Below are 27,900 nucleotides of genomic sequence, written 5' to 3'. Positions count from 1 at the left end.
TTTGGAGTGCTCCGAGCCTGCCAGATAACAGCTGTTGCAATGTTGATGTCTGCTGTGGATGCTCCTCCTCCTCATCTGAGCTATGGGAAGCAGCACCCTCTTCCCCCAATGGATGCCAATCTGGGTCAACAACTGGGTCATCCATCACCTCCTCTTCAATGTCATGTGCACCTTCCTCTGTGTCACCGTGTATGGTGGTATAGTATGCGGGAAGGGGCACCTGAGTCTCATCAGGGTCAGAATCTGGCTCATTACACTGCGAGGACAATGTAGTGCTCTGAGTGAATGTACCAGCAGAATCATCTATCAGTGGCTGTGCATCAGTGCACTCCATGTCAGATTCATCTTGGCCTGGGTAATTCACCATTTCACTTGATAACCCAGGCATTGTATGTGAAATCAGCTCCTTGGAGTAATCAGTTGTATGGCCTGCGTCATCCTTCAATCTTGGTTGGGGTGAAGGACACAAGGAAAGGTGTGGTTCATGAACATGAGCCTCCAATGGCGACTCAGTGCTTTTATTTTTTACAACTTCAGAAGAGGAGGCGATAGAGCTGGAGGCTGAGTCAGCAATGTAAGACAAAACGTTTTCCTGAAGCTCTGGCTTTAAAAGCGGTTTGCCAACTCCTAGAAAACTAAGCCTTCGAGGCCTTGTGGAGCCAGACGATGACGCAGGCTTAAAACAAGGTAGAAGGTGTATATAGGACAGGGGAGATGTAGAATTTCTGAACACACTTGTGGACACTGTTGGATTATGTGAGGCCCAGTGAATATCACACCGCTATGTCAAAGTCTCAATGTCGCAGGTGTGAAAAATGTCACTATAGGACAGGGGAGATGTAGAATTTCTGAACACACTTGTGGACACTGTTGGATTGTGTGAGGCGCAGTGAATATCACACCGCTATGTCACAGGCTCAATGTCGTTGGTGTGAAAAATGTCACTATAGGACAGGGGAGATGTAGAATTTCTGAACACACTTGTGGACACTGTTGGATTGTGTGAGGCCCAGTGAATATCACACCGCTATGTCGCAGGTGTGAAAAATGTCACTATAGGACAGGGGAGATGTAGAATTTCTGAACACACTTGTGGACACTGTTGGATTGTGTGAGGCCCAGATATATATCACACCGCTATGTCACAGTCTCAATGTCGCAGGTGTGAAAAATGTCACTATAGGACAGGGGAGATGTAGAATTTCTGAACACACTTGTGGACACTGTTGGATTGTGTGAGGCCCAGTGAATATTACACCGCTATGTCACAGGCTCAATGTCGTTGGAGTTAAAAATGTCACTATAGGATAGGAGAGATGTAGAATTTCTGAACACACTTGTGGACACTGTTTGATTGTGTGAGGCCCAGTGGATATCACACCGCTATGTCGCAGGTGTGAAAAATGTCACTATAGGACAGGGGAGATGTAGAATTTCTGAACACACTTGTGGACACTGTTGGATTGTGTGAGGCCCAGTGAATATCACACCGCTATGTCACAGGATCAATGTCGTAGGTGTGAAAAATGTCACTATAGGACAGGGGAGATGTAGAATTTCTGAACACACTTGTGGACACTGTTGGATTGTGTGAGGCGCAGTGAATATCACACCGCTATGTCACAGGCTCAATGTCGTTGGTGTGAAAAATGTCACTATAGGACAGGGGAGATGTAGAATTTCTGAACACACTTGTGGACACTGTTTGATTGTGTGAGGCCCAGTGAATATCACACCGCTATGTCGCAGGTGTGAAAAATGTCACTATAGGACAGGGGAGATGTAGAATTTCTGAACACACTTGTGGACACTGTTGGATTGTGTGAGGCCCAGTGAATATCACACCGCTATGTCACAGGATCAATGTCGTAGGTGTGAAAAATGTCACTATAGGACAGGGAAGATGTAGAATTTCTGAACACACTTGTGGACACTGTTGGATTGTGTGAGGCCCAGTGAATATCACACCGCTATGTCACAGTCTCAATGTCGCAGGTGTGAAAAATGTCACTATAGGACAGGGGAGATGTAGAATTTCTGAACACACTTGTGGACACTGTTGGATTGTGTGAGGCCCAGTGAATATCACACTGCTATGTCACAGTCTCAATGTCGCAGGTGTGAAAAATGTCACTATAGGACAGGGGAGATGTAGAATTTCTGAACACACTTGTGGACACTGTTGGATTGTGTGAGGCCCAGTGAATATTACACCGCTATGTCACAGTCTCAATGTCGCAGGTGTGAAAAATGTCACTATAGGACAGGGGAGATGTAGAATTTCTGAACACACTTGTGGACACTGTTGGATTGTGTGAGGCCCAGTGAATATCACACCGCTATGTCACAGTCTCAATGTCGCAGGTGTGAAAAATGTCACTATAGGACAGGGGAGATGTAGAATTTCTGAACACACTTGTGGACACTGTTGGATTGTGTGAGACCCAGTGAATATCACACTGCTATGTCACAGTCTCAATGTCGCAGGTGTGAAAAATGTCACTATAGGACAGGGGAGATGTAGAATTTCTGAACACACTTGTGGACACTGTTGGATTGTGTGAGGCCCAGTGAATATCACACCGCTATGTCACAGTCTCAATGTCGCAGGTGTGAAAAATGTCACTATAGGACAGGGGAGATGTAGAATTTCTGAACACACTTGTGGACACTGTTGGATTGTGTGAGACCCAGTGAATATCACACTGCTATGTCACAGTCTCAATGTCGCAGGTGTGAAAAATGTCACTATAGGACAGGGGAGATGTAGAATTTCTGAACACACTTGTGGACACTGTTGGATTGTGTGAGGCCCAGTGAATATTACACCGCTATGTCACAGTCTCAATGTCGCAGGTGTGAAAAATGTCACTATAGGACAGGGGAGATGTAGAATTTCTGAACACACTTGTGGACACTGTTGGATTGTGTGAGGCCCAGTGAATATCACACCGCTATGTCACAGTCTCAATGTCGCAGGTGTGAAAAATGTCACTATAGGACAGGGGAGATGTAGAATTTCTGAACACACTTGTGGACACTGTTGGATTGTGTGAGACCCAGTGAATATCACACTGCTATGTCACAGTCTCAATGTCGCAGGTGTGAAAAATGTCACTATAGGACAGGGGAGATGTAGAATTTCTGAACACAATTGTGGACACTGTTGGATTGTGTGAGGCCCAGTGAATATCACACCGCTATGTCACAGGATCAATGTCGTAGGTGTGAAAAATGTCACTATAGGACAGGGGAGATGTAGAATTTCTGAACACACTTGTGGACACTGTTGGATTGTGTGAGGCGCAGTGAATATCACACCGCTATGTCACAGGCTCAATGTCGTTGGTGTGAAAAATGTCACTATAGGACAGGGGAGATGTAGAATTTCTGAACACACTTGTGGACACTGTTTGATTGTGTGAGGCCCAGTGAATATCACACCGCTATGTCGCAGGTGTGAAAAATGTCACTATAGGACAGGGGAGATGTAGAATTTCTGAACACACTTGTGGACACTGTTGGATTGTGTGAGGCCCAGTGAATATCACACCGCTATGTCACAGGATCAATGTCGTAGGTGTGAAAAATGTCACTATAGGACAGGGAAGATGTAGAATTTCTGAACACACTTGTGGACACTGTTGGATTGTGTGAGGCCCAGTGAATATCACACCGCTATGTCAGTCTCAATGTCGCAGGTGTGAAAAATGTCACTATAGGACAGGGGAGATGTAGAATTTCTGAACACACTTGTGGACACTGTTGGATTGTGTGAGGCCCAGTGAATATCACACTGCTATGTCACAGTCTCAATGTCGCAGGTGTGAAAAATGTCACTATAGGACAGGGGAGATGTAGAATTTCTGAACACACTTGTGGACACTGTTGGATTGTGTGAGACCCAGTGAATATCACACTGCTATGTCACAGTCTCAATGTCGCAGGTGTGAAAAATGTCACTATAGGACAGGGGAGATGTAGAATTTCTGAACACACTTGTGGACACTGTTGGATTGTGTGAGGCCCAGTGAATATCACACCGCTATGTCACAGTCTCAATGTCGCAGGTGTGAAAAATGTCACTATAGGACAGGGGAGATGTAGAATTTCTGAACACACTTGTGGACACTGTTGGATTGTGTGAGGCCCAGTGAATATTACACCGCTATGTCACAGGCTCAATGTTGTTGGTGTGAAAAATGTCACTATAGGACAGGTGAGATGTAGAATTTCTGAACACACTTGTGGACACTGTTTGATTGTGTGAGGCCCAGTGAATATCACACCGCTATGTCGCAGGTGTGAAAAATGTCACTATAGGACAGGGGAGATGTAGAATTTCTGAACACACTTGTGGACACTGATGGATTGTGTGAGGCCCAGTGAATATCACACCGCTATGTCACAGGATCAATGTCATAGGTGTGAAAAATGTCACTATAGGACAGGGGAGATGTAGAATTTCTGAACACACTTGTGGACACTGTTGGATTGTGTGAGACCCAGTGAATATCACACTGCTATGTCACAGTCTCAATGTCGCAGGTGTGAAAAATGTCACTATAGGACAGGGGAGATGTAGAATTTCTGAACACACTTGTGGACACTGTTGGATTGTGTGAGGCCCAGTGAATATTACACCGCTATGTCACAGTCTCAATGTCGCAGGTGTGAAAAATGTCACTATAGGACAGGGGAGATGTAGAATTTCTGAACACACTTGTGGACACTGTTGGATTGTGTGAGGCCCAGTGATTATCACACCGCTATGTCACAGTCTCAATGTCGCAGGTGTGAAAAATGTCACTATAGGACAGGGGAGATGTAGAATTTCTGAACACACTTGTGGACACTGTTGGATTGTGTGAGACCCAGTGAATATCACACTGCTATGTCACATTCTCAATGTCGCAGGTGTGAAAAATGTCACTATAGGACAGGGGAGATGTAGAATTTCTGAACACACTTGTGGACACTGTTGGATTGTGTGAGGCCCAGTGAATATCACACCGCTATGTCACAGTCTCAATGTCGCAGGTGTGAAAAATGTCACTATAGGACAGGGGAGATGTAGAATTTCTGAACACACTTGTGGACACTGTTGGATTGTGTGAGGCCCAGTGAATATTACACCGCTATGTCACAGGCTCAATGTCGTTGGTGTGAAAAATGTCACTATAGGACAGGGGAGATGTAGAATTTCTGAACACACTTGTGGACACTGTTTGATTGTGTGAGGCCCAGTGAATATCACACCGCTATGTCGCAGGTGTGAAAAATGTCACTATAGGACAGGGGAGATGTAGAATTTCTGAACACACTTGTGGACACTGATGGATTGTGTGAGGCCCAGTGAATATCACACCGCTATGTCACAGGATCAATGTCATAGGTGTGAAAAATGTCACTATAGGACAGGGGAGATGTAGAATTTCTGAACACACTTGTGGACACTGTTGGATTGTGTGAGGCCCAGTGAATATCACACCGCTATGTCACAGGCTCAATGTCGCAGGTGTGAAAAATGTCACTATAGGACAGGGGAGATGTAGAATTTTTGAACACACTTGTGAACACTGTTGGATTGTGTGGGGCCCAGTGAATATCACACCGCTATGTCACAGTCTCAATGTCGCAGGTGTGAAAAATGTCACTATAGGACAGGGGAGATGTAGAATTTCTGAACACACTTGTGGACACTGTTGGATTGTGTGAGGCCCAGTGAATATCACAATGCTATGTCACAGGCAGAAATTGGCTAGTGTATGACAAACTACAAGGTGTATATAGAATTGGGCAGAATAGTAATCTCCCTAGAGTGTAGGTCTGTAAGAATGGAACAAGTCCTCGACTTATCCTTACAGAGTCACACACAGATAGCTTCACTGTGGCCGTGATAACAGCCGTTACACGGTACTGAGAGAGGAGCGTGCACGTACACCGCTGTCCGGTGTCCGTAAAATTGTCAAACTCTGTGTTTTTTAAGTATACGGACTGACACACGCTGTCTCTCTATAGTTTTGAATGTGATCAAACAGCAAATATACTTAACTGTTTGAAAACCAGACAAAACTAGAAGTTGCAGGTCTGTAAGAACGGAACATGTCCTCGACTTATCCTTACAGAGTGACACACAGATAGCTTCACTGTGGCTGTGATAACAGCCGTTACATGGTACTGTGTGAGGAGTGTGCACCGCTGTATGGTGTGAAAAAATGCACGCTCAGTACCTCACCAGGACAAAAAAAAAATTTGGATTGCTTTTAAAAAAGCAGTTTGCAGAGCAGTGGGAAAACAGCAATGCAGCTATCAGGAAGCCTTATAAGGCAGCCTAACAACCAACACAGCTGGTCCAGCAAAATATAGCCTCCACTTGCACTGCACACACAGTGACTGGTGTGTTGTACAGGCAAAATCGCTAGCAGCTGAAGCAGTTTTTGGTGTCTTCTTCCCTGCCTAACGCTCTCCCTACAGAATCAGCAGCAGCAGCAGCAGCTCTCCCTATTCTGAGATCAGCATGAGTAACATGGTGGTCGGCGTGCACGCCCTTTTATACCCCCTGTGATGCCCCCCAAAGCAAGCCAATCACTTGCATGCCCTTCTCAAAGATGGTGGTGACCCCTGCCTGTGTCATCATGTTGCCCACAGTGTCCGTGGATCCTGATTGGCTGAAAAAGGGCGGAAAACAAACTTTTGAAACGCGACTTTGGTGCTAAAAAGTCGCCGAGCTCGTGGCCGACCTCACCCTAGGGTCGGGTTTCGTTTCATGAAACCCGACTTTACCAAAAGTCGGCGACTTTTGAAATTTTTCGACCCGTTTCGCTCAACTCTAATCATAGCTGAAACATCCCTACGTCAGTGTCAAGTTCTCCCAAGGCTGGTATAGACACTGGATTCTGATGCTCCTTTATTGACACATCAGACTTTGTAGCTACCAAGGGTGGATATATCATAGACTGAGTCATTTTGCTGCTATGTGGCACCTGCAATGGAGTATGACTATTCTAGATTGGCAGCATCCTTTATAGTAATTACTAATGACCTATACAAGATTTCCTTCTCCATATGTTTTAAAACATAGTAGATAAGGATTGGAGAGTCAACCCATGAATACACAGCAAGCTACGAATAGTCCTGCCATGGGTTACTTGGGTCCTGCTGTTTTCTATAGTTCTATGTGTAGTGTATAGTGTCACTTACATGCACAGACACCATGTCATCCCACGTTGAGGTGTCCACAGTAAAAACTGCAACTCCATCTTCATTTGTCACTGTTGTCATGTTTAAATCTTCTTCCTCAAAGCCCAATACTAAGTAGACTGTTTCATTCGCTTTAGGCTTAACATTTTCTACAATGTTCATCTGTGAAAGAAAAAGACACATATTTTACTAATAGTCATTGCCTCCGGAGGCAAACACAAACCGGTGGCGACCTATTGAACTGCTAGTGCTAGACTGGTGGGGATTATTTCATGTATCCATTAAAAGGCTCCAGAGTAGGTAGGGTACTCATGGTCACAGGGGGTAATTTATCATGGGGGGAACATTATGAAGTCAGATTAGCTTGTGGCTGCTTTGTCTTAATTTGCCTCAAATTCATTAAAGGAGACCTATCACGTCTAATACTGTAAATATGTAATTTATCTACTTAGTGTAAATGTCACTGTTCTCCTCAATCTGGAATGATATTTAAATTGTTCCTGCTTCTCTTAGTTCCTGAGCTTTGGCATTTCTAACCAGCACATAAATATCGCCTTGTTAGTTAAGTGGGCATGGTCTGGAACCCTTATGGGCGTTTTCTTGAAGACTATGCCCCTTATCGTCTCAGAAGACTTTATTTACATAGATGGAAGAGAGGGCTATTTCTCAGGAATCAAGAGGCGAACAAACCAAAAAACTACAATGCCAAATTAAGGAAAACAGTGACTTTTAATTTCCATGTAAAAATTATGGAAAGTGACAAGTTCTCTTTAAAGTATCACACATTGTCAAATTTTTCTATATCTTTAGATATAATGTTTCTGTCTACAACCAATTTCCGACATTTTACAACATCCCCAACTGGAGGGACAACTCCAACTTTTTTTTTTTAAAAAGTCCTAATTTTAAATCTCTGTTAAACCATATTTGCATAGGTAACTCTGTCCCCCCACACTTTTTAAAAGTGGCAAGTGTGGCATGAAATTGCAAAAAATCACAAAAGTTACATAAATGACTCATCTCATGTGAAGCCAAGAGGAACGGTAAAGCATAAATTTATAAATTAAAATTTATTTCATTATTCTGGTGTAAATATCCATGTGATAAATTTACAGGTCCGATTCATCATTTACATTTTTCTTAAGTCACTTTTCTTTTCTGTCTTGTAAAAATTCAAAGGTGGGGAAAAAAAAAGAAAATGAAAGCACAGGAAGGTGTTAAGAGGTTAATTTCATATGGAGGCATGCACAGTTATTTTTATTTTGAATTTCACTGTAAAAAAAAAATTGTGGCATATCCCATTGAAGTCTTATGTATGGATTATTTTCCTCTAAATAACTTTGCACATGCGGCATCTAAGGTATTGTATAGTAGCTCTCGCTCTGTGTGTTGGTATGCATTCTCCATGCCATTTTCTGTTTTTTCCAAAAACAATTCTTCCTATACTTATATCATCACCTTAACAGTTAACGGGATTCCTTTCTGGTAAAAATTAGGAATGTTCTCAATCTTCATCTGCAGGTGCCTGGTAACAAATGTAATTGCAAACATTCTTTCAATGTAACCTAAGAATACACAAACATAAAGATTATGTCTCTGATACATCGTGCTGTTTACATCAGAAATTTGGAGTTAAATAACTTTAAATGTCACAGATTTTTGTGTGAAATACGAAGTTGCGCAAAAATTTGGTGACTTTTTCCATGTATGCACCAGCTTTGGGCAAAATGGTCAAACTGGGGGAGAGCTGAAGATGGAGCGGGGTATTCAAAGCAGTGGTGTGCCTTACACCAAAATTTTTACTCGAGTTTCTGACTGCTTCATTCATTCTCAGTGAGGCTTCTGGAAAAAGCTGAGTGCAACGCTCGAAAGCCACAGAGAGAATGAAAAGAGTTGCAATCAAGTGTGTGCACTGCCTGCCGCTATATTCCAAAAGTTCCCCATTCTGCGAACTGGTGTAGGTGTCACAGGTTAATGCCTCACAGATTAACAAGTTATTACAACCTTTTTATATATTGTATATGTTTGTACAGAATGTAACTCACCAGAAACGTCCTCTGTTAGAGAAGCAATGATTAATAAAGACTTAAATTGAGTTTTAGTGGAGATATTGAAAAAAGCAAGGTCAATCTCTCTTGATAGGCACCCCTTGTCATCAGTCTGATGAAAAAAAAATATAAAAGAAGATGAAAAATAGAAAAAAAAACAAAAATAAAAATATCTCAGCATTTTTTGGATATGAATATTTGGAATAATATAGATTGTCTAATAGGTTGGTCCCACCTTTGTTATCACCAATTAGTCGAAGATTTCAAATGTAGGGGTCGTACCATACTCATTGTTTTTGAGAGGATGACCTACAGTTTACCATTTCCATACATTCCTCCCCATATATATATCTAGAGTAAGTCCAATAAAGTAGGACTTTGAGGAAAGAAGGAATTTTGGATGCTTAGGCAACGAAAAGAAAGGCTACCATCTGACCATCTCAAACTGAATAAAATAAAATCATCACTTTAATTCAGACTTTTAAAACCCATGTAAAAGTGGTGAAAGAAAAATATTCATCTACGCGTTTCATATGCCATGTGTGTTCTTAATCATAAAGAGGCATGCACACAGTGTTTGAAACTATTTTAATATTTTTCACTCACCACTCTTTCATGGATTTTAAAAGTTTGAGTAAACGTGATACAGGAGAAATATATCTTTGTACCTTGTTAGCCAGTAGATAGAAAAATATTACAATTCAAGAGTCATCAGTGGTTGAAACCTTTTAATGGCTAAATGAAACTTGGCACAGTTATTAGTCCTTCTCTACGTAGTTGCCACCAAGTGACACACACATCTCCTATCTCTTTAAACAACTGTAAACACCTCGCTTGTAGAAGTCAACAGGTTGCTCCAAAAGCCACAATGTGACTTCGGAAATCCGAGTCTCATCACCTGGGAAATGCTTGCCCTTCAAATATAACTTCATTGTTGGAAAGAGGTGGAAGTCTGATGGTGCGAGGATGTTTAAATAAGGGGGATGTGATAGAATTTCATAGCCACAGGAGCATGCTTCCATTTGGGCAACATGTGAGTTGTGAACTGACACATTGTTTTGCAAAAGGCAGACACCATTGGTGAGCATGCTACGTCACGTCTCTTTGTTTTGATGGCCTCCTGCAATTTCTGCAGCAGTCAAGCATTGTATGGCTCAATAATCATGGTTCCCTTTGCTAGCAAATCCTTCTATACTACTCTGTGCTGGTCGCAAAATACTGTGAGCATGAACTTGTCTGCCGAGGGTTGGGCATGTGCCACCTTTGGAGGCGGGGAGTCTTGATCCTTCCATTGCATTGACTGGACATTAGTCTCAGGATCATAGTGTTGGACCCAGCTTTCATCCTGTGTGATCAGTCTGTTGAAAAAGTCCTCCTGGTTTCCATGGCACATCATCAATAGAGCTTGAGAACATTCAACTCGTTCCTGCTTCTGGAAAGGTGTGAACAGCCGAGAAACCCAGCGAGTGGATACCTTATGCATGAGAAGATGGTCTTGGTTGATTTTTTCCGCGAACCCTACACTAATCTTGTCATTTTGAGCTAGATGGTGAATGATTATGCGGTGATTTTCCAAAATGGCGACCTCCACTTGCTGGATGGTGTGTTCAATAATAGCAGAATGAGGTCGCCCTGGAATAGGAGCTATTTGCACTGAAGTCTGACCACATTTGAATTGACTATGCCAGTTCTTGATTACATCATATGATGGGGAAAGAGCACCGTAAACCTCTTTCATCCCATCTAATGTCTCCTTTGGTGTGCGGCCTTTCAAGTAAAGGAACTTGATGACTGCTCTGTATTCCACTGGGTCCATTATAAAACCTCGCACTACTTCAGTAGAGATGAGCAAAAATTTCAATATTCGGTTTGGATCACGAACTCCGAATTTTCAATATTCACCAATGTAATCGTCAATTTAATCGCCAAATGTAACCGAACAAACACAGCACAAAAGGCGGTGTTTCTCACGCTGTGTGACAGCGTGGGAAACACCAGCGTAGTGCTTCTGATCAGTGGTGAAATCATCCCTGCTGGTCAGAGAGCCAAGGTTCCCACACTGTCAAGAGACAGCGTGAGCACTCAGCTGTGATCGGAGCATAAAGTCTACCTCTGGTCACTGGGGTCAGTTGATGAGACTACAGCTCCCTTCAGCTGATACCTGTTGCCACTAATAACAGTAAGCAGGAGCGGCAGATGGGAGTATTCATCCATCACTGACTTTTTCCCAACCCTGCTGGGAACGCAGCCTCAGTGACCGGAGGTAACCTCAATGATGTCACCGCTAGTCACTGAGGCTGTGCTCACAGCAGCTCATTCAGTAGTGGTTCTCAGCCTGGATGGTCTCATCTTGGCATCGTCCAGGTTGAAAACTATTAATCACGCAGACATGGATTACGGCAGGAAAGAATGACAGATATGGTATATTCTTGTTATTTTATATTTTTGTTTTATTACAGGAGAACAAGGGCTTTGGTGGAGTTAGGCGTTAAGTGAGTATAAATGTGTTTGTTATTTTTAAATAAAATGGAAAACTGTGTTAAGTCTTATTTCTAATACAGGACTTTATTCTGGCTGTGTCTTTATTTACCATGTAACTATAGTATTAGTGGTGGATAGGTATCTTATAGATACCTCTCCATTACTAAGCTGAGGGCTTGATGTCACCTGACAATACAAAGGTGACATGAACCCCAGAAATATGAACCCCACTTGCCACTGCTACAGGACAAGTGGGAAGAGCTGGGCAAAGTGCCAGAATTGGCGCATCTAATAGATGTGCCTTTCTTGGGTGGCTGCGGGCTACTATTTTTAGACTGGTGGGCCAATATCCATGGCCCCTTAGCAGCCTGAGAATACCAGCCCCCAGTTGTCTGCTTTAGCAAGGCTGGTTGTCAAAAATGGGGAGGACCACATGCCATTTTTTAAATCATTTATTTAAATATTTAAAAAATACGATGTGGGGACCCCTCTTTTCTTGTTAACCAACCTTGCTGAAGCTGACAGCTGAGGGATGCAGCTCCCAGCTGTGAGTTTTGCCTGGCTTGTTATAAAAAATACAGGGGAAGCCACACAGGGAATTCTTAATATTATTTATTTACAGCGCATGAGTGGCTGATGAAGGCCGGCGTCATACTACTCTAGAATACTGGTGAGTGCTATGCAAGAAAACATTGAATAGCTCTCGGCCCAGTGTTAATCTATGGAGCATCTCACATCAGCGTTTATTTTCTCAGCTGTATTCGTCATGCATGTAAAATTGCAGCATGTTGAGATTGTCACCGAGACTCTGCCGAGACTCACCAATGCAAGCCTATGAGTGCGAGAAAAAATCACACAGCACTTGGACCTTGCAAGTGCTGTCTGACTTTTATCCTTTGAAAAGCTAGCAATTCATGTGCCTCGTACAGTAAAATCACACTGACAGGTTAGAATAGATAGAAAAGATATATACACATAGAATACACACACGTATATACACTCACTGGCCACTTTATTAGGTACACCATGCTAGTAACGGGTTGGACCCCCTTTTGCCTTCAGAACTGCCTCATTTCTTCGTGGCAGAGATTCAACAAGGTGCTGGAAGCATTCCTCAGAGATTTTGGACCATATTGACATGATGGCATCACACAGTTGGCGCACATTTGTCGGCTGCACATCCCTGATGCGAATCTCCCGTTCCACCACATCCCAAAGATGCTCTATTGGATTGAGATCTGGTGACTGAGGAGGCCATTTGAGTACAGTGAACTCATTGTCATGTTCAAGAAACCAATCTGAGATGATTCGAGCTTTATGACATGGCGCATTATCCTGCTGAAAGTAGCCATCAGATGTTGGGTACATTGTGGTCATAAAGGGATGGACATGGTCAGCAACAATACTCAGGTAGGCTATGGCGTTGCAACGATGCTCAATTGGTACCAAGGGGCCCAAAGAGTGCCAAGAAAAAATTCCCCACACCATGACACCACCACCACCAGCCTGAACCGTTGATACAAGGCTGGATGGATCCATGCTTTCATGTTGTTTACGCCAAATTCTGACCCTACCATCCGAATGTCGCAGCAGAAATCGAGACTCATCAGACCAGGCAACGTTTTTCAAATCTTCTACTGTCCAATTTCGATGAGCTTGTGCAAATTGTAGCCTCAGTTTCCTGTTCTTAGCTGAGAGGAGTGGTACCCAGTGTGGTCTTCTGCTGCTGTAGCCCATCTGCCTCAAAGTTCGACGCACTGTGCGTTCAGAGATGCTCTTCTGCCTACCTTGGTTGTAACGGGTGGCAATTTGAGTCACTGTTGCCTTTCTATCAGCTCGAACCAGTATGCCCATTCTCCTCTGACCTCTGGCATCAACAAGGCATTTCCGGCCACAGAACTGCCGCTCACTGGATTTTTTTTCTTTTTCGGACCATTCTCTGTAAACCCTAGAGATGGTTGTGCGTGAAAATCCCAGTAGATCAGCAGTTTCTGAAATACTCAGACCAGCCCTTCTGGCACCAACAATCATGCCACGTTCAAAGGCACTCAAATCACCTTTCTTCCCCATACTGATGCTCGGTTTGAACTGCAGGAGATTGTCTTGACCATGTCTACATGCCTAAATGCACTGAGTTGCCGCCATGTGATTGGCTGATTAGAAATTAAGTCTTAACACACAGTTGGACAGGTGTACCTAATAAAGTGGCCAGTGAGTGTATATATATATACATATATATATATATATATACTGTATATATACAGTACAGACCAAAAGTTTGGACACACCTTCTCATTCAAAGAGTTTTCTTTATTTTCAGGACTATGAAAATTGTACTATGAATTAACACATGTGAAATTATATAATTAACAAAAAGGTGTGAATCAACTGAAAATACTGTATGTCTTATATTCTAGGTTCTTCGAAGAAGCCACCTTTTGCTTTGATTACTGCATTGCACACTCTTGGCATTCTCTTGATGAGCGTCAAGAGGTAGTCACCGGAAATGGTTTTCACTTCACAGGTGTGCCCTGCCAGGTTTAATAAGTGGGATTTCTTGCCTTAAAAATGGGGTTGGGACCATCAGTTGTGTTGTGCAGAAGTCTGGTGGATACACAGCTGATAGTCCTACTGAATAGACTGTTAGAATTTGTATTATGGCAAGAAATACGAGTGGCCATCATTACTTTAAGAAATGAAGGACAGTCAGTCTGAAAAATTGGGAAAACTTTGAAAGTGTCCCCAAGTGCAGTGGCAAAAACCATCAAGCGCTACAGGCTTACATGAGGACCGGCCCAGGAAAGGAAGGCCAAGAGTCACCTCTGCTGCGGAGGATAAGTTCATCCGAGTCACCAGCCTCAGAAATTGCAGGTTAACAGCAGCTCAGATTAGAGACCAGGTCAATGCCACACAGAGTTCTAGCAGCAGACACATCTCTACAATAACTGTTAAGAGGAGACTTTGTGCAGCAGGCCTGCATGGTAAAATAGCTGCTAGGAAACCACTGCTAAGGACAGGCAACAAGCAGAAGATACTTGCTTGGGCTAAAGAACACAAGGAATGGACATTAGATCAGTGGGAATCTGTGCTTTGCTCTGATGAGTCCAAATTTGAGATCTTTGGTTCCAACCACCGTGTCTTTATGCGACGCAGAAAAGGTGAACGGATGCTCCACATGCCTGGTTCCCACCATGAAGCATGGAGGAGGAGGTGTGATGGTGTGGGGGTGTTTTGCTAGTGATACTGTTCGGGACTTATTAAAAATTGAAGGCATTCTGAACCAGCATGGCTACCACAGCATCTTGCATCGGCATGCTATTCCATCCGGTTTGCACTTAGTTGGACCATCATTTATTTTTCAACAGGATAATGACCCCAAACACACCTCCAGGCTGTGTAAGGGCTATTCGACCAAGAAGGAGAGTAATGGGGTGCTGCTAGGGCCGGCGTTAGGGGCAGGCAGACCAGGCAGCAGCCTAGGGCCCCCAGCCAGCGGCACATCACACAGCCACTATGGGGCCCCTGTGAGGCAGGGGGGTCCACCTGCCCCCAGCGCCGACTCTCGCCGCTGCCGCATAGAAGGAGGCAGTGATGGAGGAGAGAGCGTCAACTGACACTCCCTCTCCCATCATTCCCCGCTCTGCCTCTGACACAGTGGGGGCGCGATGACGTCATCGCGCTCTCACTGTGTGCCAGACAGAGCAGGAGGAGACAGGAGCAGCCAGTAGTGCAGGCACGAGGAGAAGGTGAGGAGTGTTTTTTTTTTTTTTTTAAATCAGTGTGAGTACTGGACTGTGGGGCCACTCTGGGGGGGGCTATATACCATGCTAAGCTGTATCATACCATGCTGGGGGGGCTGTATTCCATGTTGGGCTGTATTACACCATTCTGGACGGGCTATATACCATGCTGGGCTGTACTACACCATTCTGGGTGGGCTATATACCATGCTGGGCTGTATTATACCATGCTGGGCTGTATTACACCATTCTGGGCTGTATTACACCACTCTGGGGGGGCTATATACCATGCTGGGCTCTATTACACCATTCTGGGGGGGCTATATACCATGCTGGGCCGTATTATACCATCTTTGGCTGTATTATACCATTCTGGGGGGCTATATACCATGCTGGGCCGTATTATACCATGCTGGGCTGTATTACACCATTCTGGGGGGACTATATACCATGCTGGGCCGTATTATACCATGCTGGGCTGTATTACACCATTCTGGGGGGCTATATACCATGCTGAGCCATATTATACCATGCTGGGCTGTATTACACCATTCTGGGGGGGCTATATACCATGCTGGGCTCTATTATACCATGCTGGGCTGCATTACACCATTCTGGGGGCTATATACCATGCTGGGCTGTATTGCACCATTCTGGGGGGGGGCTATATACCATGCTGGGCCATATCATACCATGCTGGGCTGTATTACACCATTCTGGGGGGGGGCTATATACCATGCTGGGCTGTATTATACCATGCTGGGCTGCATTACACCATTCTGGGGGGGCTATATACCATGCTGGACCTTATTATACCATGCTGGCTATATCATACCGTGCTGGGGGGGCTATATACCATGCTGGGCCATATTATACCATGCTGGGCTGTATTACATCATTCTGGGGGGGCTATATACCATGCTGGGCTGTATCATACCATGCTGGGGGGGCTATATACCATGCTGGGCTATATTACACCATTCCAGGGGGACTATACACCATGCTCGGCTGTATCATACCATGCTGGGGGGGGGCTATATACCATGCTGGGCTGTATTATACCATTCTGGGGGGTTATATACCATGTTGGGCTGTATCATATGCTGGGGGGGCTACATACCATGCTGGGCTTTATTACACCATTCTGGGGGGGCTATATACCATGCTGGGCTGTATTATACCATGCTGAGCTTTATTACACCAATCTGGGGGGCTATATACCATGCTGGGCCGTATTATACCATGCTGGGCTGTATCATACCATGCTGGGGGGGCTATATACCATGCTGGGCCATATTATACCATGCTGGGCTGCATTACACCATTCTGGGGGTCTATATACCATGCTGGGCTGTATCATACCATGCTGGGGGGGGGCTATATACCATGCTGGGCTGTATTATACTATTCTGGGGGGGCTATATACCATGCAGGGCTGTATCAAACCATGCTGGGGGGGCTATATACCATGCTGGGCTGTATTACACCATTCTGGGTGGACTATATACCATGCGCGGCTGTATCAAACCATGCTGGGGGGGCTATATACCATGCTGGGCTGTATTATACTATTCTGGGGGGGCTATATACCATGCAGGGCTGTATCATATGCTGGGGGGGCTTAATACCATGCTGGGCTGTATTACACCATTCTGGGGGGCTATATACCATGCTGGGCTGTATTATACCATACTGGGCTGTATTACACCATTCTGGGGGGCTATATACCATGCTGGGCCGTATTATACCATGCTGGGCTGTATCATACCATGCTGGGGGGGGCTATATACCATGCTGGGCTGCATTACACCATTCTGGGGGGGCTATATAACATGCTGGGCTGTATCATACCATGCTGGGCTGTATTATACCATTCTGGGGGGGCTATATACCATGCTGGGCAGTATTATACCATGCTGGGCTGTATTACACCATTCTGGGGGGGCTATATACCATGCTGGGCAGTATTATACCATGCTGGGCTGTATTACACCATTCTGGGGGGGCTATGTACCATGCTGGGCTGTAGTATACCATTCTGGGGGGGCTATATACCATGCTGGGTCATATTATACCATGCTGGGCTGTATTACACCATTCTGGGGGGGCTATATACCATGCTGGGCTGTATTATACCATGCTGAGCTTTATTACACCAATCTGGGGGGCTTTATACCATGCTGGGCCGTATTATACCATGCTGGGCTGTATCATACCATGCTGGGGGGGCTATATACCATGCTGGGCCATATTATACCATGCTGGGCTGCATTAAACCATTCTGGGGGGCTATATACCATGCTGGGCTGTATCATACCATGCTGGGGGGGCTATATACCATGCTGGGCTGTTTTACACCATTCTGGGGGGACTATATACCATGCGCGGCTGTATCATACCGTGCTGGTGGGGCTATATACCATGCTGGGCTGTATTGTACCATTCTGGGGGGGATATATACCATGCTGGGCTGTATCATATGCTGGGGGGGCTATATACCATGCTGGGCTGTATTACACCATTCTGGGGGGCTATATACCATGCTGGGCTGTATTATACCATGCTGGGCTGTATTACACCATTCTGGGGGGCTATATACCATGCTGGGCCGTATTATACCATGCTGGGCTGTATCATACCATGCTGGGGGGGCTATATACCATGCTGGGCTGCATTACACCATTCTGGGGGGGGCTATATGCCATGCTGGGCTGTATCATACCATGCTGGGGGGGCTATATACCATGCTGGGCTGTATTACACCATTCTGGGGGGACTATATAGCATGCTGGGCTGTATCATACCATGCTGGGGGGGGCTATATACCATGCTGGGCTGCATTACACCATTCTGGGGGGGGCTATATACCATGCTGGGCTGTATCATACCATGCTGGGGGGGCTATATACCATGCTGGGCTGTATTACACCATTCTGGGGGGACTATATACCAATCTCGGCTTTATCATACCATGCTGGGGGGCTTTATACCATGCTGGGCTGTATTACACCATTCTGGGGGGGCTATATACCATGCTGGGCTGTAGCATACCATGCTGGGGGGCTATATACCATGCTGGGCTGTATTACACCATTCTGGGGGGACTATATACCATGCTCGGTTGTATCATACCATGCTGGGGGGCTATATACCATGCTGGGCTGTATTATACCATTCTGGGGGGGCTATATACCATGCTGGGCTGTATCATATGCTGGGGGGGCTATATACCATGCTGGGCTGTATTACACCTTTCTGGGTGGTCTATATACCATGCTGGGCTTTATTATAATGTGCTGGACTGCATTACACTATTCTGGGGGGGGGCTATATACCATGCTGAGCCATATTATACCATGCTGGGCTGTATTACACCATTCTGGGGGGGGGCTATATACCATGCTGGGCTGTATTATACCATTCTGGGGGGCTATATACCATGCTGGGTCATATTATACCATGCTGGGCTGTATTACACCATTCTGGGGGGGGACTATATATCATGCTGTGCTGTATTATACCATGCTGAGCTTTATTACACCAATCTGGGGGGCTATATACCATGCTGGGCCATATTATACCATGCTGGGCTGTATCATTCCGTGCTCGGGGGGTTATATACCATGCTGGGCCATATTATACCATGCTGGGCTGCATTACACCATTCTGGGGGGCTATATACCATGCTGGGCTGTATCATACCATGCTGGGGGGGCTATATACCATGCTGGGCTGTATTACACCATTCTGGGGGGACTATATACCATGCTCGGCTGTATCATACCATGCTGGGGGGGGCTATGTACCATGCTGGACTGTATTATACCATTCTGGGGGGCTATATACCAGGCTGGGCTGTATCATATGCTGGGGGGCTATATACCATGCTGGGCTGTATTACACCATTCTGGGGGGCTATATACCATGCTGGGCTGTATTATACCATAGGGACTCCATATAATTAATAACCAGCAAAGGCTATGTAGACAGCTGTGGGCTGATATTAATAGCCTAGGAAGGAGCAATGGATACTGCCCCCCAGTCTATAAACATCTGCTCTCAGCCACCTCAGAAAAGGCGCATCTCTAGGATACGCCGATTCTGATACTTAGCCTCGCTCTTCCCACTTGCCCTGTAGAGGTGGCAAGTGGGGTGATAGTTGGGGGGGTTGATGTCACCTTTTATTGTCAGGTGACATCAAACCCCAAGGTTAGTAATGGAGAGGCATCAATAAGACGCCACCATTACTAACCCCATAGTCACATTGTATGAAAACACAGACACCCAGAAAATAGTCCTTTAATTGAAAGAATTCTTAATTAAACAATACTTACGACCTATCCTATTCCCCCGATGCCCTTGTCATCTGTAAAAAAAAGTATAAAAAACAAACAACAATATTCCTCACCTTTCCGCATAGATGCTTTTAATCCATTTGTCCCTTGACGGGTCTAGCTCTGTTCAAGCACTGTGAAAATTTCCCATGATGCTCGCGCTGACATCAGAAAGGTGAAGTGAGTTCATTGGCTGTGAACTCACAGGACCTGTCTGACATCATCGCAAGCAGGAGAACTTTCTCAGGTCGCGGGGCCCTCAAACATGGAATAGCAGTTCACAGGCAGACACTGAGCACATGGTGCTCAATGTCTACTGGATGACAGGCTTCATGGTCGCATCATGCCATCTATATGTAACAGAGCTAGAACCGTCGTGGGAGACAAATGGATTAAAAGCATTTCTGAGGAATGGTGAGGAATATTGTTTATTTTTTTACCTCTTTTGCAGATGACGAGGGAATAAGTGAGGTCGTAAGTATGGTTTAATTAAGATTATTAAAGGAGTCTGTGTCTCTTTCAATTAAGTGACTTTTTTCTGGGTGTCTGTGTTTTCATACAATGTGACTATAGGGTTAGTAATGAGGCGTCTTATTGGCGCCTCTCCATTACTAACCTTGGGGTTTGAGGTCACCTGACAATGCAAAGATGATGTCAAACCCCCCGAGCATATTTGCTCATCTCCACACTTCATCACCTGTAAAATCAAGACCACTATTAGTTCTGAGTTGCAAATTGTCACGTAACCTATAGAGACATATCATTACACATGTGCAGTTTCAGCGTCCTGTGATAAATAGAAGTGGGTCAGGTGAAATCGTTAACCCCTTAATGACCGCCAATACGCTTTTTAACGGCACTGAGAAATAAGTTAAGTGTATAAAGCTTCGGAAATTCTCTGGGGACTCAGCTACCGGGTGTAGCTGAGACCCCAGAGAACATGATTCGGGTTGATTTTTACTGACTCCAGTGTTGCGATCACCATTATTCATGGAATAACAGCGACTGCAAAAAAAGTCTGATTTCCCTTTAAATTTCTCTCTCCTCTAATGTGATCTAGCACATCATAGGAAAGAGAAATGGGGTCCTCCGAGCCCGCCCAGTACTTCCGGTTTCCAGTGGACCCTCCTGAATCCCCTGTTCCTGTCCCCCGGCCACCGTTGTCTTCTTCCGGGAGGAAAATGAAGCGCGCATATGCAATGCACCCGCCGAGATCTGCCGGTCAGCACCCAGCAACAATAGGAACTTTTTCCCATTGGTTTATTTTGATCACTGTGATAGACCCTATCATACTGATCACAATAAAAATAATAGTAAATCAAATCCCCCTTTATCACCCCCTTAGTTAGGGAAAAATGTTAAAACAAAAAAATATATATTTATTTCCATTTTTTCATTAGGGTTAGGGTTGGGCTAGGGCAGTGTTCCCCAACTCCAGTCCTCAAGAGCCACCAATGGTTCATGTTTTCATTTCAGGATTTCCTTAGTATGGCCCAGGTGATAATTGCAGTACCTACACAGGCAACAATTCCATCACCTGGGCAATACTAATGAAATACTGAAAACATGACCTGTTGGTGGCTCTTGGGGACTGGAGTTGGGGAATACTGGGCTAGGGTTAGGGTTGGGGTTAGTGTTAGGGTTAGGGTTGGGCTAGGGTTAGAGTTGAGGCTAGATCTAGGGTTAGGGTTGGACTAGGGTTAGGGTTGGGCTAGGGTTAGGGTTGAGCTTGGGTTAGGGTTGTGGCTAGGGTTAGGGTTGGGGCTAGTGCTGGGACTAGGGTTAGGGTTGGGGTAGAGTTGTGGTTAGATTATGGTTTTGGTTATGTTTTTGGATTACGGTTAGGGTTAAGATTAGGGTGTGTTAGCGTTAGGGTTGTGGTTAGGGTTATAGTTAGGGTTGGGATTAGGGTTAGGGGTGTGTTGGGGTTAGGGTTATGGTTAGTGTTGGGAGTAGGGTTAGGGGTGTGTTGGGGTTAGGGTTGGAGTTAGAATTGGGGGGTTTCCACTGTTTAGGTGCATCAGGTGGTCTCCAAATGTGACTAGCGCCCACCATTGAGTCCAGACAATTTTGCATTCAAAAAGTCAAATGGTGTCCCCTCCTTTCTGAGCCCTGCCATGTGCCCAACCAATGGCTTTTCCCCACATATGGGGTATCAGCGTACTCAGAAGATGCACAACAAATTTTGTGGTTTGCTTTCTCCTGATACCCTTGTGAAAATAAAAAACTGTTTCCAAAGTAAATTTTTTGCGAAAAAAGTAAAATGTTCATTTTTTCCTTCCACATTGCTTTAGTTCTCGTGAAGCACCTGAAGGGTTCATGAACTATTTGAATGTGGTTTTGAGCACCTTGAGGGGTGCAGTTTTTAGAATGGTGTCACTTTTGGGTATTTTCTGTTATATTGACCCCCCCAAACACACTTCAAATGTGAGGTGGTCCCTAAAAAAATGGTTTTGTAAATTTTGCTGGAAAAATGAGAAATCGCTGGTCAAATTTTAACCCTTATAATGTCCTAACAAAAAAATTATGTTTCCAAAATTGCGATGATGTAAAGTAGACATGTAGACTAGTAAGAAACTAGTCACTTCTCCCTCCTTCCTCCCCAGCCATCTCAACACCTCCTCAGAACTGTTCCTCCACATACAATCCTTCTTCTCCAGTCCCACACGACCGCATCATGTCCTATCTTGCTCCCACATTCTAACGCTCTGTCTGCTACTCCTCATTGCCGGTGACATATCCCCAAATACTGACCCTCCTCAACACATCCCGACACTCATTTCTAAAACCCTGCCATGATCCTCTACACGTTTTTGCAACCATGATAACTTCATACCCATTCATTCAGACCCCACTCCCCCGGTCCCCCTACCTGGAGCACTATGGAATGCATGCTCTGTCTGTCACATATCCATGACCTCTTTATCACCAACAAACTCTCATTCTTTGGCATCACTGAAACCTGACTCACACCCTCTGACTCAGCCTCTCCAGCTGCACTTTCTTATGGCGGATTCAATATCTCTCACACCCTTCGCCCCAGCAACAAACGTGGAGGAGGAGTTGGCTTGCTCCTGTCCGATACCTGCAAACCAACACAAATATTCCCTGTTCAGAAGTAGTCCATTTAATCACGAGTGTCCCACGATGAGTCCAGCTCTGCTACATCTGGATGCATGACATCCAGATATAGAAGAGCTTGTAGATGACCACCGGAGATCTCTGGCGGTCACCTACACTGTAGTTCTCATGGTCAGCTGACTGTGAGAACAAGCCTAGTGACCGGAGATAACCTCCGGTCATGTACACGGCAGTTCTCACAATAACATGCAGTTCTCGTGATAAGTTAAGTTATCGCGAGAACTGCAGAGGATGCGGACTTCCGGCGGCAGGACAGTTAAGACCTTATGTAAATTACTAGGCATGCGTAGTAAGCTGCATTTACCCAGTTACTATGCATGTGACTAATCATTAGATGTGGTTTTACCACATCTAATAATTGTCTACGGGAATTTTACGGTGCGGTGACGGAGCGTCGCCGCATCGTTAACAGACATGTTGCGTTCTGAAAAGACGCGCTGCATGTCCATTTGCGCAGGTCTGCTGCCTGCGTCTTTTAATGCATAGTGGAGACAGGATTTCATGAAATCCCCTCCACTATGCTGTAACATTTGGATTCTGCAGGTTTGACGCTGCGGCTGTACGCAGCGTCAAACACGCAGCATTTCCTGACCTTAGAAACATACCCTTATAAAGAGAACTGTAGGGATAGTTCAGCAGCTTCAACAATGCGATTCTCCACTACAAGTTCTTTAGGCTCATCACTGCAATTCAAAAATGTAGGTTCTTCAGGCTTAGGCTGGTTTCACATTTGCGTTTTTTTGCGCTGGAAAAAAACGCATACGTGCGCATGCGTTTTTTCCCCTATATTTAACATGGGTGCGCATACCTGCGCGCTGGCATGCGCACGTATGCGATTTTCATGCGCTGCGTTTTTTTGGGGTGTGCATTGGTATTTTCCAGACGCAGCATGTTGCATTTTTTGGCCCTGCAAAAAAAGCGCATGCGCACGTATGCGCACGTTTTGCGCTAAAAATGGCCATTATAGCCTATGGGTGCGCATATGTGCGCATTGGCATGCTTATGTATGCGTTTTTTTGCACATGCGTTTTTTTTGTTAACCATGGAATTTAGGGGTTTGGGTTAGAGTTAGGGTTAGTTAAAGGGGTTTAGGGTTAGGGTTAGGGTCAGGGTCAGGGTTAGGGTTGGGGTTAGGGTCAGGGTTAGGGTTAAGTATGGTTTGGTTAAGGGTTAGGGTCAGGGTTAGGGTTAGGGTTAGAATTAGGGTCAGGGTTAGGGTTAAGTATGGTTTGGTTAAGGGTTAGGGTCAGGGTTAGGGTTAGGGTTAGGGTTAGTTAGGGTTTAGGGTTTGGGTTAGGGTTAAGTATGGTTTGGTTAAGGGTTAGGGTCAGGCTTAGGGTTAGGGTTAGGGTTAGTTAGGGTTTAGGGTTTGGGTTAGGGTTAAGTATGGTTTGGTTAAGGGTTAGGGTCAGGGTTAGGGTTAGGGTTAGGGTCAGGGTTAGGGTTAGGGTTAGGGTTAGGGTCAGGGTTAGGGTTAAGTATGGTTTGGTTAAGGGTTAGGGTTAGGGTTAGGGTTAGGGTCAGGGTTAGGGTTAGGGTTAGGGTCAGGGTTAGGGTTGGGGTTAGGGTCAGGGTTAGGGTTAAGTATGGTTTGGTTAAGGGTTAGGGTCAGGGTTAGGGTTAGGGTTAGGGTCAGGGTTAGGGTTAGTAAAGTCATGGTTTGGGTTAGTGTGAGGGGCCACCTAATGTTGGAAAAAAACGCAAACGCGGTAAAAACGCAATAAAAACGCATACAAACGCATAAAAACGCTGCGTTTTTTTCATGCATGCTCATAAAAATGCTTGAAAAAAACGCAGCAGTTGTATGCTTTTGTATGCGTTTTTTCAATGCGTTTTTTTGCGGGAAAAACGCGCTGCAAAAAAAAGCAAGTGTGAAACTAGCCTCAACACTGCAATTCACTGCATAGTCAAACTGTATGGGAGACACACTTTCTTCTAATGGGAACATTTTTGTCTTGAGGCCCTCAAGTACGTCTGTTGATAGGGTTATTGAGGTACGTGTGAATTTGGTTCAGGGCAGTCCTTGCATGCACTGCAAAGGCTAACAGTATGGCAGTACCAAAAGAATAAAGAATTGGCCGGAGCTGAGCCTCCCCTGCCCCCTCCCAAGGAGGCATAGGCGGAGGCCAGCTTGACGGGGGGGTGGTCGGCTACCAGGGGGAGTACCCTGGAGTTGGGGGAGTATATAGAGGAGGGGTGTGGGTGTCCTCTTCCTCTTTGGATCTGGTCCCCCCAGGAAGAAGTCACCCTTACCATGTCTGATGTGGAGCGGGTGTTGGAGCAGCTGCGAGCGGCGGCGCGGTCACAGCCCCCAGGCTGGCTGGCGACATGGGTGGCCGGCATTGTTCCTGGGACATCCGGAGAGTCTGCAGCAGCCACGGGGAGGGAGCGGCACTACAGACGAGTGAGGCCTCCCGAGCGGCTCTCACCCGATTCATCCCCCAGGGCCTCGCGATGCTGCCGGAGCCCCTCCGGGGACCCTCCAGGCCGGGCGCAGCGTGCTGTGCCTGTCGCCGCTACCCGGCCTGGGAGGAATCCGCAGGCCAGGCGAGGGCCCGCAGCGATGGCTAGGCCACGGCCTACCTCCAGGCGGGGGGCGGGCCTGTCAGGCGCCGGGCAGCGGCAAGCTCCTGCATCAGCGGGAGGCCGCGGCGGTAACCTCCTCGCCACGCGGCCTGCCTCCCCCTCCAGCAGGGGGGCGGACGTCGGGGGAGCTTTGGCCTGCAGCCTGGCAGGGCTGCCATCATCATCCCCAGGCAGTGGGGGAACACCGAGTGTGGCAGGGGGCTGCGGCGAAGGGGCCCAGCATCGGCGGTCCGCTTCGGGGGCCGCTGCAAGAGGTGGGGGACGTCACCACACCAGGACCGCGGCCTGCTCCCCTGTGGGGCCGCTAACAGCGATGCCCATGTACAGTAGCGATGGCCTCTTTTCCGGGGGCCTGGAGGCGCAGCGGGGGGCCCTTAGTGCTTCGCTGCAGGAGCCAGCCGTGGCAGCGGGAGCAGAACTCATGGTGTCCCGGTCAGCGTCCATTGCTGGGGTCCCGTCATCGGGGTCCCTTGGGGGGGGCCCAGTCATCATCATTTGGCTCCTCCTGCGGGGAGTCCCAGAGGTCGACACCAAGCTGGCGAAGGTACATCCGAGGACCCAGGTTTTCCGGCTGGAGGGCACACAGCCCCCTCGCAGCCCGGTGAGTATGGCTCTGTGTCCCCTGTTTGTCATCCAGTTGCAACATCATCCTGGTTGGGTGGGGGGCCATTGGCGGAATCCCTCGGGGTCAGCGGGGGGTTGGGATTTGGTGGCGTAGCCACAGCCGGGGGGGTTAGCGACGTGCTTGCGGATATGCGGAATTTGGTGTTACGTCTGGAGCGGGGTCTCGCTTCACCGTCACCAGTAGCAGCTTGGGCACAAGCTGGGAGTCATGCGGGGTGGAGTGGGTCAGATTTGGCCGGGCGCACAAGTGAACCGGTGTCGGTGCAGACTGAGAAAGAGAAAGAATGTTGCGTACACTTGGACGATAGAGCGCATGGGGAGGTGTATGTTTGTTTTGAGGGTCAGTTGGGGGCTCATTTAAAGAAAGAAGTAAAGGAGCGCATTTGGAAGGACGAGTATGTGGAAATATTTTCCCTCTTGCCATTAGAGAAATTTAATTTGGACAAGGGCAAGAAGGAGGATAGCAAAAAGGAGGATGAAGAGAAGTGTAGATGGCGTCTGATCCCGCAAACGTTCGTTAATTGGCAACAGGCGTTCGCTATTTTGGCAAGCGTCATTGGAGAAAAGTCCCCTGATAATTGCTCAGCGTTATTTTGTTATTTTGACGCCATCGGGGAGGCCTATAGGGTGTAGGGGGTCAGGCTTGGTTGCGCTATGGTGAGCAATTTCGGCAGAGGAAGGCCGTCCGTCCGGCTATCTGTTAGGACCAGAAGGACATTGGGCTGTGGATGCGGGTCATAGCTCAAAATAAATTTGGTAGCTCCTTTCATGGGGGGGCTGGGAGTACCAGCCAGAGTAGCGGCAGTTCCGGCGTCTCAGGAGGGGGCGAGCAGGTTCAAACGGGAAATCATAAGTTGGGGGTGTGCTGGCAGTTCAACGACGGCCCGTGTAAATTCGGGGCAAACTGCAAATTTAAACATCTTTGCTCCAACTGCAATAGCGCGTCCCATGGAGCCGCCAAGTGTTTTAAGAAAGGGAAGCCCCGAACCGGCGGTGGTAATTCCCAAGGGGGAGACTCCAGTGAGGCTGGAAAGGATGGTCCCTTATCTAAATAGATATGGGGACAGGGAGAAGTCGGCTTTGCTGTACGCTGGTTTCAAGGACAGTTTTGTTATCCCTCACCCCCCTTTTGCTATTCCGTGGGTTTTAAAAAATTTGCATTCGGCCTTGTTACACGGTTCAGTGGTTTCAGAAAAGCTGGAAAAGGAGGTTTCGTTGGGCCGTATGGCTGGCCCCTTTGTTTCCCCCCCTTTTTCGGATTTGGTTGTTTCTCCTCTAGGAGTGGTTCTGAAGAAAGAGCCGAATAAGTTTCGGCTTATCCAACATTTGTCGTACCCTTGCGGGGGTTCTGTTAACGATGATATCGATCCGGAAATCTGTTCGGTGGTTTACTCCTCCTTTGATGAAGCAGCGCGGTGGGTGCAGAAATGTGGTCGGGGTGCCCTTATGGCTAAAACGGATGTGGAATCCGCTTTTTGTTTGCTCCCGGTTCATCCGGATAGCATGAAGTTGTTAGGTTGCTATTGGGAAGGCATGTTTTTTGTGGACAGGTGTCTACCCATGGGATGTTCGTTGTCTTGTGCGTATTTTGAAGCCTTCAGTTCTTTTTTTTGGAGTGGGTTGTGCGCTATGTTTCCGGTTTTGATTCGGTCATTCATTACTTGGATGATTTTTTGTGCGTGGGCTCCGGGGATTCCGATTGTTGCGAGAGACTGTTACAGGCCATCGAGTGGGTGGCGGAGC

The 27,900-nt window shown here is 46.3% G+C and overlaps 1 protein-coding gene across 2 annotated transcripts in view; it reads right to left on the bottom strand.

The window, feature by feature from the left end:
- LOC141049752 (alpha-2-macroglobulin-like protein 1) overlaps nucleotides 1–27,900 on the bottom strand; it is a 164,499-nt gene that overhangs the window by 104,317 nt on the left and 32,282 nt on the right. For both annotated transcript variants that reach the window (XM_073546479.1, XM_073546478.1), the window contains exons 9-11: nucleotides 9,249–9,363; nucleotides 8,662–8,768; nucleotides 7,204–7,365 (exon numbers count right to left, since the gene is read on the bottom strand). In XM_073546479.1, coding sequence (XP_073402580.1) covers nucleotides 7,204–7,365; nucleotides 8,662–8,768; nucleotides 9,249–9,363 — 384 coding nt within the window. The remainder of the gene's footprint in view (nucleotides 1–7,203; nucleotides 7,366–8,661; nucleotides 8,769–9,248; nucleotides 9,364–27,900) is intronic.

The sequence above is a fragment of the Dendrobates tinctorius genome, unplaced genomic scaffold, assembly GCF_039654945.1.
Source record: "Dendrobates tinctorius isolate UK_male_01 unplaced genomic scaffold, ASM3965494v1 ptg000147l, whole genome shotgun sequence".
NCBI lineage: Eukaryota > Metazoa > Chordata > Amphibia > Anura > Dendrobatidae > Dendrobates > Dendrobates tinctorius.
Note: the sequence above shows the minus strand (reverse complement) of the source record. Positions and strands in the feature narration are given on the sequence as shown.